At 31.9% G+C, this 15,182-nt stretch overlaps 1 protein-coding gene across 1 annotated transcript in view; it reads left to right on the top strand.

The window, feature by feature from the left end:
- Positions 1 to 15,182, top strand: part of LOC137616299 (uncharacterized) — a 56,716-nt gene that overhangs the window by 30,143 nt on the left and 11,391 nt on the right. Inside the window, exons 3-4 of the mRNA XM_068345944.1 lie at positions 6,251 to 6,298; positions 7,959 to 8,009. Of these exons, the coding sequence (XP_068202045.1) occupies positions 6,251 to 6,298; positions 7,959 to 8,009 (99 nt within the window). The remainder of the gene's footprint in view (positions 1 to 6,250; positions 6,299 to 7,958; positions 8,010 to 15,182) is intronic.

The following is a 15,182-nucleotide window of genomic DNA, read 5'->3' as shown; positions in this document are numbered from 1 at the left end:
TTCACCATATCAAATGGAAGCTGTTTCTATTCACTTCATAATCCCTATAAGGTTTAGGGTCATTTTCCTTTCCATTATAGATGAAATGTTCACCTGATCAAATGGAAGTTGTTTCTATTCACTTCATAATCCCTATAAGGTTTAGGGTCAATTTTTCCTTTCCATTATAGATGAAATGTTCACCTGATCAAATGGAAGCTGTTTCTATTCACTTCACAATCCCTTTAAGGTTTAGGGTCATTTTTCCTTTCCATTATAGATGAAATGTTCACCATATCAAATGAAGCTGTTTCTATTCACTTCATAATCCCTTTAAGGTTTAGGGTCAGTTTTCCTTTCCATTATAGATGAAATGTTCACCTGATCAAATGGAAGCTGTTTCTATTCACTTCATAATCCCTATTAAGGTTTAGGGTCAATTTTCCTTTCCATTATAGATGAAATGTTCACCATATCAAAAGGAAGCTGTTTCTATTCACTTCACAATCCCTTTAAAGTTTATGGTCAATTTTCCTTTCCATTATAGATGAAATGTTCACCTGATCAAATGGAAGCTGTTTCTATTCACTTCATAATTCCTTTAAGGTTTAGGGTAATTTTTCCTTTCCTTTATAGATGAAATGTTCACCATATCAAATGGAAGCTGTTTCTATTCACTTTATAATCCCTATAAGGTTTAGGGTCAATTTTCCTTTCCATTATAGATGAAATGTTCACCTGATCAAATGGAAGTTGTTTCTATTCACTTCATAATCCCTATAAGGTTTAGGGTAATTTTTCCTTTCCGTCATAGATGAAATGTTTACCATATGAATTGGAAGCTGTTTCTATTCATTTCACAATCCCTTTAAGGTTTAGGGTCATTTTTCCTTCCCTTTATAGATGAAATGTTCACCATATCAAATGCAAGCTGTTTCTATTCACTTCATAATCCCTTTAAGGTTTAGGGTCAATTTTCCTTTCCATTATAGATGAAATGTTCACCTGATCAAATGGAAGCTGTTTCTATTCACTTCATAATCCCTATAAGGTTTAGGGTCAATTTTCCTTTCCATTATAGATGAAATGGTCACCTGATCAAATGGAAGCTGTTTCTATTCACTTCATAATCCCTATAAGGTTTAGGGTCAGTTTTCCTTTCCATTATAGATTAAATGTTCTCCTGATCAAATGGAAGCTGTTACTATTCACTTACAATCCCTTTAAGGTTTAGGGTAATTTTTCCTTTACATTATAGATGAAATGTTCACCTAATCAAATGGAAGCTGTTCCTATTCACTTCACAATCTCTTTAAGGTTTAGGGTCAATTTTCCTTTCCATTATAAATGAAATGTTCACCTGATCAAATGGAAGCTGTTTCTATTCACTTCACAATCCCTTTAAGGTTTAGGGTCAGTTTTCCTTTCCATTATAGATGAAATGTTCTCCTGATCAAATGGAAGCTGTTTCTATTCACTTCATAATCCCTATAAGGTTCAGGGTCATTTTCCCTTTCCGTTATAGATGAAATGTTCACCATATCAAAAGGAAGCTGCTTCTATTCACTTCACAATCCTTTTAAGGTTTAGGGTCAATTTTCCTTTCCATTATAGATGAAATGTTCACAATATCAAATGGAAGTTGTTTCTATTCACTTCACAATCCCTTTAAGGTTTAGGGTCAGTTTTCCTTTCCATTGTAGATGAAATGTTTACCATATCAAATGGAAGCTGTTTCTATTCACTTCACAATCCCATTAAGGTTTAGGGTCATTTTTCCTTTCCATTAAAGAAGAAATGTTCACCTGATCAAATGGAAGTTGTTTCTATTCACTTAATAATCCCTATAAGGTTTAGGGTCATTTTTCCTTTCCATTATAGATGAAATGTTTACCTGATCAAATGGAAGTTGTTTCTATTCACTTCACAATCCCTTTAAGGTTTAGGGTAATTTTTCCTTTCCATTAAAGATGAAATGTTCACCTGATCAAATAGAAGTTGTTTCTATTCACTTAATAATCCCTATAAAGTTTAGGGTCAGTTTACCTTTCCATTATAGATGAAATGTTCACCTGATCAAATGGAAGCTGTTTCTATTCACTTCATAATCTCTTTAAGGTTTAGGGTAATTTTTCCTTTCCATTATAGATGAAATGTTCACCTGATCAAATGGAAGTTTTTTTTTCACTTCATAATCCCTATAAGGTTTAGGGTCAGTTTTCCTTTCCATTATAGATGAAATGTTCACCTGATCAAATGGAAGCTGTTTCTATTCACTTCATAATCCCTTTAAGGTTTAGGGTCATTTTCCCTTTCCGTTATAGATGAAATGTTCACCATATCAAAAGGAAGCTGTTTCTATTCACTTCACAATCCCTTTAAGGTTTATGGTTAATTTTCCTTTCCATTATAGATGAAATGTTCACCTGATCAAATGGAAGCTGTTTCTATTCACTTCATAATTCCTTTAAGGTTTAGGGTCATTTTTCCTTTCCTTTATAGATGAAATGTTCACCATATCAAATGGAAGCTGTTTCTATTCACTTCACAATCCCTATAAGGTTTAGGGTCAATTTTCCTTTCCATTATAAATGAAATGTTCACCTGATCAAATGGAAGCTTTTTCTATTCACTTCATAATCCCTATAAGGTTTAGGGTCAGTTTTCCTTTCCATTATAGATGAAATGTTCACCTGATCAAATGGAAGTTGTTTCTATTCACTTCATAATCCCTATAAGGTTTAGGGTTATTTTTCCTTTCCTTTATAGATGAAATGTTTACCATATCAATTGGAAGCTGTTTCTATTCACTTCAAAATCCCTTTGAGGTTTAGGGTCATTTTTCCTTTCCTTTATAGATGAAATGTTCAACATATCAAATGGAAGCTGTTTCTATTCACTTCATAATCCCTATAAGGTTTAAGGTCAATTTTCCTTTCCATTATAGATGAAATGTTCACCTGATCAAATGGAAGCTGTTTCTATTCACTTCATAATCCCTATAAGGTTTAGGGTCAATTTTCCTTTCCATTATAGATGAAATGGTCACCTGATCAAATGGAAGCTGTTTCTATTCACTTCATAATCCCTTTAAGGTTTAGGGTCAGTTTTCCTTTCCATTATAGATGAAATGTTCTCCTGATCAAATGGAACCTGTTTCTATTCACTTCACAATCCCTTTAAGGTTTAGGGTCAGTTTTCCTTCCCATTATAGATGAAATGTTCTTCTGATCAAATGGAAGCTGTTTCTATTCACTTCATAATCCCTATAAGGTTTAGGGTCATTTTCCCTTTCTGTTATAGATGAAATGTTCACCATATCAAAAGGAAGCTGCTTCTATTCACTTCACAATCCCTTTAAGGTTTATGGTCAATTTTCCTTTCCATTATAGATGAAATGTTCACCTGATCAAATGGAAGCTGTTTCTATTCACTTCATAATCGCTTTAAGGTTTAGGGTCATTTTTCCTTTCCTTTATAGATGAAATGTTCGCCATATCAAATGGAAGCTGTTTCTATTCACTTACAATCCCTTTAAGGTTTAGGGTCATTTTTCCTTTACATTATAGATGAAATGTTCACCTAATCAAATGGAAGCTGTTTCTATTCACTTCACAATCCCTATAAGGTTTAGGGTCAGTTTTCCTTTCAATTATAGATGAAATGTTCTCCTGATCAAATGGAAGCTATTTCTATTCACTTCACAATCCCTTTAAGGTTTAGGGTCAATTTTCCTTTCCATTATAAATGAAATGTTCACCTGATCAAATGGAAGCTGTTTCTATTCACTTCACAATCCCTTTAAGGTTTAGGGTCAATTTTCCTTTCCATTATAAATGAAATGTTCTCCTGATCAAATGGATGCTGTTTCTATTCACTTCACAATCCCTTTAAGGTTTAAGGTCAGTTTTCCTTTCCATTATAGATGAAATGTTCACCTGATCAAATGGAAGCTGTTTCTATTCACTTCATAATCCCTATAAGGTTTAGGGTCAGTTTTCCTTTCCATTATAGATGAAATGTTCTCCTGATCAAATGGAAGCTGTTTCTATTCACTTCACAATCCTTTTAAGGTTTAGGGTCAATTTTCCTTTCCATTATAAATGAAATGTTCACCATATCAAATGGAAGCTGTTTCTATTCACTTCACAATCCCTTTAAGGTTTAGGGTCACTTTTCCTTTCCATTATAGATGAAATGTTCACCTGATCAAATGGAAGTTGTTTCTATTCAATTCATAATCCCTTTAAGGTTTAAGGTCACTTTTCCTTTCCATTATAGATGAAATGTTCACCATATCAAATGGAAGCTGTTTCTATTCACTTCACAATCCCTTTAAGGTTTAGGGTCAGTTTTCCTTTCCATTATAGATGAAATGTTCACCATATCAAATGGCAGTTGTTTCTATTCACTTCACAATCCCTTTAAGGTTTAGGGTCAGTTTTCCTTTCCATTATAGATGAAATGTTCACCTGATCAAATGGAAGCTGTTTCTATTCACTTCATAATCCCTTCAAGGTTTAGGGTCGGTTTCCCTTTACTTTATAGACAAAATGTTCACCTGATCAAATGGAAGCTGTTTCTATTCACTTCACAATCCCTTTAAGGTTTAGGGTCAATTTTCCTTTCCATTATAAATGAAATGTTCACCTGATCAAATGGAAGCTGTTTCTATTCACTTCACAATCCCTTTAAGGTTTAGGGTCAGTTTTCCTTTCCATTATAGACGAAATGTTCACCATATCAAATGGAAGCTGTTTCTATTCATTTCATAATCCCTTTAAGGTTTAGGGTCAGTTTCCCTTTACATTATAGATGAAATGTTCACCATATCAAATGGAAGCTGTTTCTATTCACTTCACAATCCCTTTAAGGTTAAGGGTCAGTTTCTCTTTACATTATAGATGAAATGTTCACCATATCAAATGGAAGCTGTTTCTATTCACTTCACAATCCCTTTAAGGTTAAGGGTCAGTTTCTCTTTACATTATAGATGAAATGTTCACCATATCAAATGGAAGCTGTTTCTATTCACTTCACAATCCCTTTAAGGTTAAGGGTCAGGTTCTCTTTACATTATAGACGAAATGTTCACCTGATCAAATGGAAGCTGTTTCTATTCACTTCACAATCCCTTTAAGGTTTAGGGTCAGGTTCCCTTTACATTATAGACGAAATGTTCACCTGATCAAATGGAAGCTGTTTCTATTCACTTCACAATCCCTTAACGATTAGGGTCAGTTTCCCTCAACATTATAGAAGAAATGTTCACCTGATCAAATGGAAGCTGTTTCTATTCACTTCACAATCCCATTAAGATTTAGGCTCAGTTTCCATTTACATTATAGAAGAAATGTTCACCTGATCAAATGGAAGCTGTTTCTATTCACTTCACAATCCCCTTAAGGTTTAGGGTCAATTTTCCTTTCCATTATAGATGAAATGTTCACCATATTAAATGGAAGTTGTTTCTATTCACTTCACAATCCCATCAAGGTCCAGGGTCAGTTTCCCTTTCCATTATAGATGAACTGTTCACCTGATCATATATACATATAATTTTATCACCTATATTCATGATTTTGGATTTTTTTTTTTTTCAAAAAATCCACAAATCCCGTTAAGTATCGAATTCACTCTGCCATTGTGTCGCAGGCCCTACAAGGAAGTTCCTTTAATGGAGAATATTTCTACCCAGCTAAAGTTTCAAACCCAAGACCAATAGAAATAAGAGTTAAGAGAGACAAGAATTTATTCCAACTCATCTATATTTTATCATCTTAAATCCAGGATTTGTATTCAGAATCGATATTCGCTTCTTATCTACAACTCCATTACAACTGATAGGTAAGTAAAGATAGGTATTGATCCTTTTAAGGAGTGAGCTCAATGTCTAATGTTTACTCTTATGTCAATCGGTCATAGCTTCGAATCCTTGGCCGGGCAGAAATATCTATCATTAGCGAAATTTCCCAATAAGGTCTGATATCCAATGGTAAAGTGAATTCGACGATAAAAGGTTATTTGTTGCTTACTTGAATATACAAAACACATATGCATATATATGAATATATATGTATACATGTGTATATATATATATATATATATATATATATATATATATATACATATATATATACATATATATATATATATATATATATATGTGTGTGTGTGTGTGTGTCTGTTTGTTTATTTGAATCACAAAGCATATACTATTGAATATATACAACTTCCTATTATGTCATTATATGATTATCTATATTTTCAGATTATGCAACTAAAGACGATATCAAAGCTCTTAACACTGCACTTAACGGTGAGTAGATTATCACTATCCTTTTTACCTGCTGGCTTTAAATGTTCTATAGTAAATTATCATGTATATATATACAGTATATATATATATATATATATATATATATATATATATATATATATATATATATATATATATATATATATATATTATTACGACTGGCGAATTACATAAACTCCTGAGCTCCAAACTAACCTGTTTATCTTAACATGAATCTGTTACACTTGAATAATACCCGAGCTCTGAGAATATTACATAACTCTCCGACAGCAATATATATGAACACTGAATATCCAAAGATCTCTTTAACTACTCTCAGAACAAAACTGGGTAATCATTTTATAAGAACTATTTAAAAACAACCTCTTACTTCAGTTCCTAGTCAGGGATTATAAGCAAACACTATTAGGAAAAATTGGTGATCTAACTAATACACACTTTACTAAAATAAATGTATTGAATTAAAAGTTACAACAATAATATAAAAAGAATTAACACCAAAACTAAATTAGTCGAAATAATAAATCTGAACAAAACCTTAGACTAAGGCAATAGAAAGACTGACAAAAATTATACAATCACTTGTTTCTCTGGAAATTAATTTTATAAAAATTTAATTTTGATAATTAATGAAAATAGTTAACACTTTAACACTCTAATGATTAAACACTAAATGTAATTTACCTAAGTGTAACTGTTATACTTCTTTTTGGTCACATGAGGTTACCGAACAGCTAACTAAAATAAATACACTTCACTGTTTAAACTAAACTCACAGGACCAGTTACAAAAATTTATGTTAAACAAGTACTTACATTACCACACTACACTTGATTTCAACACCGAAAATTTCCTCAACATTTGAACAATACTTTACACAATTTACGTTGGATCAAAACCTTATTCATGTTTGAGAGGTCACACACTTCATGCACTTGAGAGGAGAGAAGGCGTTGGCTCTTTTAAAGGGATAGGCTGGATCTCTACTGCTGCTTATGCATCCCTACGGGCATATATATATATTGACTTAATACTTCTAAATAATTCTAGTAGATCATTTTCATAGCTTGGGGGCCTGGTGTAGTGGCGTAAGATGCCAACAAAATAATTTAGGAGGGGAACAAACCTTGCTTGCAAGGCAACGTTCTCTCGGCTAATTCCGCCCACCTCCCTCCTCGAAACAATAAAAAAAAAAGAGTAAATCTATTTCAAGAAGGTTCATACACTTTCTAACCACGTGGAAACATAAAAATTACGTAAGCCCTCGTGTTCATACCTCATATGGGTCACACAGTATACCTAAACGAGATTACATAAGACTTTATAACAAAATATATGAAAGAAAAAATTAATTTTATAAAAATAACGTAAATTTACATATACTGAATTGAATGAACGGTAAAATTAAATGAATGACGAAAGTGTTATTTAATTTACATACATTTACTTTAACCTACATAAGTGGAACTCACCTTACGAGCTGGCTATACATCTAGTAGATAAACAAATGAAATACATTCAAATATTTGCTCTTATACTAGACCAGCTTTTTGTATATATGCATATTTGTGTGTGTGTTAATTATAAGACTTATACAATTGCATATATACAATTTCCTGCTATATCATTATGATCATTATATGATTATCTATATTTTCAGAATATGCAACAAAAGACTATATCAAAGAAGCTTTTGACATTTCACTTTGCGGTGAGTAGATTATCACTGGCCATTTTACCTGCTTGCTTTAATAGTTCTATAGTAAATGATCATATTATATATACCCATGTATATATTTATATTTATATATATACGTATATATATATATATATATTTATATATATACAGTATAATATATATATATATATATATATATATATATATATACAGTATATATATATATACTGTATATATATAAATATATATATATATATATATATAAATATATATATATTATATATATATATATATTATATATATATATATATATTATATATATATATATATATATATATATATATATATATACAGTATATAATATATATATATATATATATATATATATATATATACAGTATATATATATATATATATATATATATATATATATATAAATATATATATATATATATATATATATATATATATATATATATATATATATATATAAATATATATATACATATATACATTAAAATACACAATTTTCCGTGTATTTATAAATAAAATAACCCACAATGTATGAAAAAGGAAATTTATTTAGCTTTCGAAGGGAACATCTCCCTTCCTCTTCAGAATACAAATGGTTACAAATTTTTGAAAAAGAGGTACAGAAAGGTTCGTAGAGTTAAAAAGCCCGTTACAGTCCAGTAGATTTTAAGAATATGGACAAATTGATATCAATGCCTGATACACAGACGGAAACGATTGAAGCTGTTTTAATTCAGAATTCTAATAATTTAAATATATATCAAAGTAATTTTAAATTGGACCAGTTTTTAAATAATATTGTAAAAAACAATGTAACTATTGTTAAGGAATTGTTAAAAGATGTAAACAAACCACCGTGAAATGCTGTTAATGATCGCTAAGACTGTAACGGGTCTTTTAACTCTACGAACCTTTCTGTACCTCTTTTTCAAAAATTTGTAATCATTTGTATTCTGAAGAGAAAGGGAGATGGTCCCTTCGAAAGCTAAATAAATTTCATTTTTCATACATTGTGGGTTATTTTATTCATATATATATATATATATATATATATATATATATATATATATATATATATATATATATAATATATACATACAATATATGTATATATATACATATACATATATATATATATATATATATATCATCATCATCATCTCCTCCTACGCCTATTGACGCAAAGGGCCTCAATTTCATTTCACCAGTCGTCCTTATATTGAGCTTTTAAACAAATATTTCTCCATTCATCATCTCCTACTTCACGTTCTATAATCTTCAGCCATGTAGACCTGGATCTTCCAACTCTTCTAGTGCCTTGCAGAGCCCAGCTGAACGTTTGGTGAACTAATCTCTCTTGGGTAGTGCGAAGAGCATGCCCAAACCATCTCCATCTACCCCTCATTAGGATTTCATCCACATATGGCACTCGAGTAATCTCTCTTATAGTTTCATTTCTAATCCTGTCCTGCCTTTAAACTCCCAATATCTTTCTGAGGTCTTTGTTCTCAAACCTACAAAATCTGTTGGATATGGTTTCATTGTCATACCAAGACTCACGTCCATACAGTAGCACCGATCTCAGGAAACTGACATATAGCCTGATTTTTATATGTAATTTCAGGCGATTTGATTTCCAAATTCTACTTAACCTAAACTTGTCTGATTTTTTAAAAGTTTTTTTTTATTAAACTCAAATTCTAAAGATCCCGTATTAGAGATCATAGTTTCTAAATATTTAAATAATTCTCCTCATTACCCCTTTCTCTTTCCAATGATATTTCATCTTCCATTACATATTCCGTTCTCATTTTCTCTGTCTTTCTTCTATATATGTTGAGCCCAACGTCCTGTGATATTTCATGTTTTCTGGTACTTATTTTGAGGGTTACTGCTTTTCTGTCTTGTACAGCAGGGGAACCCTAATCTCTACAGGACTTCCACAAACGTTTTATCTGTTGAATTATCACTAACGAAGCACTCATAGAATAAGAACGTCTTCAGTTTCCTCTTGAAAGCCCTAATATCTTCAATTATTCGGATGTCTTGTGAGAGCTTATTGTATAGTTTTGGGGCCGCATATTTAAAGGCTCTAGATCCTACAGTAGACATATATCTAGGTTCCAATAGTTTGAAACCTTCTGCAACTATTCTTATGTCAACACGGTTTGTTGGCTGCACAATATGTAGCAATTCTCTTATATATTTTGGAGGATCGATTCTGATAACTTGTATATATCTTAAATTCAATTGCCGTTTTAATCAATTAGTGCATGAGTGATTCTTTCTCTAGGTGGGACACCTTTTATCTGTCTTGCTCCTCTTTTTATTATGTTTTGTAATTTCTCAAGTAGTAAATCAATTAGTACAGGAGTGATTCTTTCTTTAGGTGGGACACCTTTTATCCGTCTTGCTCCTCTGTTTATTATGTTTTGTAATTTCTCAAGTAGTAAATCAATTAGTATTGGAGTGATTCTTTCACTAGGTGGGACACCTTTTATCCGTCTTGCTCCTTTGTTTATTATGTTTTGTAATTTCTCAAGTAGTAAATCAATTTGTATTGGAGTGATTCTTTCTCTAGGTGGGACACTTTTTATCCGTCTTGCTCCTCTGTTTATTATGTTTTGTAATTTCTCAAGTAGTAAATCAATTAGTATAAGAGTGATTCTTTCTTTGGGTGGGACACCTTTTATCCGTCTTGCTCCTCTGTTTATTATGTTTTGTAATTTCTCAAGATGTAAATAAATTAGTATTGGAGTGATTCTTTCTCTAGGTGGGACACCTTTTATCCGTCTTGCTCCTCTGTTTATTATGTTTTGTAATTTCTCAAGATGTAAATAAATTAGTATTGGAGTGATTCTTTCTCTAGGTGGGACACCTTTTATCCGTCTTGCTCCTCTGTTTATTATGTTTTGTAATTTCTCAAGATGTAAATAAATTAGTATTGGAGTGATTCTTTCTCTAGGTGGGACACCTTTTATCCGTCTTGCTCCTCTGTTTATTATGTTTTGTAATTTCTCAAGATGTAAATAAATTAGTATTGGAGTGATTCTTTCTCTAGGTGGGACACCTTTTATCCGTCTTGCTCCTCTGTTTATTATGTTTTGTAATTTCTCAAGTAGTAAATCAATTAGTACAGGAGTGATTCTTTCTTTAGGTGGGACACCTTTTATCCGTCTTGCTCCTCTGTTTATTATGTTTTGTAATTTCTCAAGATGTAAATAAATTAGTATTGGAGTGATTCTTTCTCTAGGTGGGACACCTTTTATCCGTCTTGCTCCTCTGTTTATTATGTTTTGTAATTTCTCAAGTAGTAAATCAATTAGTACGGGAGTGATTCTTTCTTTAGGTGGGACACCTTTTATCCGTCTTGCTCCTCTGTTTATTATGTTTTGTAATTTCTCAAGATGTAAATAAATTAGTATTGGAGTGATTCTTTCTCTAGGTGGGACATCTTTTATCCGTCTTGCTCCTCTGTTTATTATGTTTTGTAATTTCTCAAGTAGTAAATCAATTAGTATTGGAGTGACTCTATCTCTAGGTGGGACACCTTTTATCCGTCTTGCTCCTCTGTTTATTATGTTTTGTAATTTCTCAAGTAGTAAATCAATTAGTATAAGAGTGATTCTTTCTCTAGGTGGGACACCTTTTATCCGTCTTGCTCCTCTGTTTATTATGTTTTGTAATTTCTCTGTTTATTATGTTTTGTAATTTCTCAAGTAGTAAATCAATTAGTATAAGAGTGATTCTTTCTCTAGGTGGGACACCTTTTATCCGTCTTGCTCCTCTGTTTATTATGTTTTGTAATTTATCAAATAGTAAATCAATTAGTATAAGAGTGATTCTTTCTCTAGGTGGGACACCTTTTATCCGTCTTGCTCCTCTGTTTATTATGTTTTGTAATTTCTCAAGTGGTAAATAAATTAGCATTGGAGTGATTCTTTCTCTAGGTGGGACACCTTTTATCTGTCTTGCTCCTCTGTTTATTATGTTTTGTAATTTCTCAAGTAGTAAATCGATTAGTATAAGAGTGATTCTTTCTCTAGGTGGGACACCTTTTATCCGTCTTGCTCCTCTGTTTATTATGTTTTGTAATTTCTCAAATAGTAAATCAATTAGTATAAGAGTGATTCTTTCTCTAGGTGGGACACCTTTTATCCGTCTTGCTCCTCTGTTTATTATGTTTTGTAATTTCTCAAGTGGTAAATAAATTAGTATTGGAGTGATTCTTTCTCTAGGTGGAACACCTTTTATCTGTCTTGCTCCTCTGTTTATTATGTTTTGTAATTTCTCAAGTAGTAAATCAATTAGTACAGGAGTGATTCTTTCTCTAGGTGGGACATCTTTTATCGGTCTTGCTCCTCTGTTTATTATGTTTTGTAATTTCTCAAGTAGTAAATAAATTAGTATTGGAGTGATTCTTTCTCTAGGTGGGACACCTTTTATCCGTCTTGCTCCTCTGTTTATTATGTTTTGTAATTTCTCAAGTAGTAAATCAATTAGTATAAGAGTGATTCTTTCTCTAAGTGGGACACCTTTTATCCGTCTTGCTCCTCTGTTTATTATGTTTTGTAATTTCTCAAGTAGTAAATAAATTAGAATTGGAGTGATTCTTTCTTTAGGTGGGACACCTTTTATCCGTCTTGCTCCTCTGTTTATTATGTTTTGTAATTTCTCAAATAGTAAATAATTTAGTATTGGAGTGATTCTTTCTCTAGGTGGGACACCTTTTATCCGTCTTGCTCCTCTGTTTATTATGTTTTGTAATTTCTCAAATAATAAATAAATTAGTATTGGCGTGATTCTTTCTCTAGGTGGGACATCTTTTAGCCGTCTTGCTCCTCTGTTTATTATGTTTTGTAATTTCTCAAGTAGTAAATAAATTAGTATTGGAGTGATTCTTCCTCTAGGTGGGACACCTTTTATCCGTCTTGCTCCTCTGTTATTATGTTTTGTAATTTCTCAAGTAGTAAATAAATTAGTATAAGAGTGATTCTTTCTCTAGGTGGGACACCTTTTATCCGTCTTGCTCCTCTGTTTATTATGTTTTGTAATTTCTCTGTTTATTATGTTTTGTAATTTCTCAAGTAGTAAATCAATTAGTATAAGAGTGATTCTTTCTCTAGGTGGGACACCTTTTATCCGTCTTGCTCCTCTGTTTATTATGTTTTGTAATTTCTCAAGTAGTAAATAAATTAGTATTGGAGTGATTCTTCCTCTAGGTGGGACACCTTTTATCCGTCTTGCTCCTCTGTTATTATGTTTTGTAATTTCTCAAGTAGTAAATAAATTAGTATTGGAGTGATTCTTTCTCTAGGTGGGACACCTTTTATCCGTCTTGCTCCTCTGTTCATTATGTTTTGTAATTTCTCAAGTAGTAAATCAATTAGTACAGGAGTGATTCTTTCTCTAAGTGGGACATCTTTTATCCGTCTTGCTCCTCTGTTTATTATGTTTTGTAATTTCTCAAGTAGTAAATCAATTAGTATTGGAGTGATTCTTTCTCTAGGTGGGACACCTTTTATCCGTCTTGCTCCTCTGTTTATTATGTTTTGTAATTTCTCAAGTGGTAAATAAATTAGCATTGGAGTGATTCTTTCTCTAGGTGGGACACCTTTTATCTGTCTTGCTCCTCTGTTTATTATGTTTTGTAATTTCTCAAGTAGTAAATAAATTAGTATTGGAGTGATTCTTTCTCTAGGTGGGACACCTTTTATCCGTCTTGCTCCTCTGTTTATTATGTTTTGTAATTTCTCAAATAGTAAAGAAATTAGTATTGGAATGATTCTTTCTCTAGGTGGGACACCTTTTATCCGTCTTGCTCCTCTGTTTATTATGTTTTGTAATTTCTCAAGTAGTAAATCAATTAGTACAGGAGTGATTCTTTCTCTAGGTGGGACATCTTTTATCGGTCTTGCTCCTCTGTTTATTATGTTTTGTAATTTCTCAAGTAGTAAATAAATTAGTATTGGAGTGATTCTTTCTCTAGGTGGGACACCTTTTATCTGTCTTGCTCCTCTGTTTATTATGTTTTGTAATTTCTCAAGTAGTAAATCAATTAGTACAGGAGTGATTCTTTCTCTAGGTGGGACATCTTTTATCGGTCTTGCTCCTCTGTTTATTATGTTTTGTAATTTCTCAAGTAGTAAATAAATTAGTATTGGAGTGATTCTTTCTCTAGGTGGAACACCTTTTATCTGTCTTGCTCCTCTGTTTATTATGTTTTGTAATTTCTCAAGTAGTAAATCAATTAGTACAGGAGTGATTCTTTCTCTAGGTGGGACATCTTTTATCGGTCTTGCTCCTCTGTTTATTATGTTTTGTAATTTCTCAAGTAGTAAATAAATTAGTATTGGAGTGATTCTTTCTCTAGGTGGGACACCTTTTATCCGTCTTGCTCCTCTGTTTATTATGTTTTGTAATTTCTCAAGTAGTAAATCAATTAGTATGAGTGATTCTTTCTCTAAGTGGGACACCTTTTATCCGTCTTGCTCCTCTGTTTATTATGTTTTGTAATTTCTCAAGTAGTAAATCAATTAGTATTGGAGTGATTCTTTCTCTAGGTGGGACACCTTTTATCCGTCTTGCTCCTCTGTTTATTATGTTTTGTAATTTCTCAAATAGTAAATAAATTAGCATTGGAGTGATTCTTTCTCTAGGTGGGACACCTTTTATCCGTCTTGCTCCCCTGTTTATTATGTTTTGTATTTTCTCAAATAGTAAATAAATTAGTATTGGAGTGATTCTTTCTCTAGGTGGGACATCTTTTAGCCGTCTTGCTCCTCTGTTTATTATGTTTTGTAATTTCTCAAGTAGTAAATAAATTAGTATTGGAGTGATTCTTCCTCTAGGTGGGACACCTTTTATCCGTCTTGCTCCTCTGTTATTATGTTTTGTAATTTCTCAAGTAGTAAACAAATTAGTATTGGAGTGATTCTTTCTCTAGGTGGGACACCTTTTATCCGTCTTGCTCCTCTGTTCATTATGTTTTGTAATTTCTCAAGTAGTAAATCAATTAGTACAGGAGTGATTCTTTCTCTAAGTGGGACATCTTTTATCCGTCTTGCTCCTCTGTTTATTATGTTTTGTAATTTCTCAAGTAGTAAATCAATTAGTATTGGAGTGATTCTTTCTCTAGGTGGGACACCTTTTATCCGTCTTGCTCCTCTGTTT

The sequence above is a fragment of the Palaemon carinicauda genome, chromosome 22, assembly GCF_036898095.1.
Source record: "Palaemon carinicauda isolate YSFRI2023 chromosome 22, ASM3689809v2, whole genome shotgun sequence".
Lineage (NCBI taxonomy): Eukaryota > Metazoa > Arthropoda > Malacostraca > Decapoda > Palaemonidae > Palaemon > Palaemon carinicauda.
Note: the sequence above shows the minus strand (reverse complement) of the source record. Positions and strands in the feature narration are given on the sequence as shown.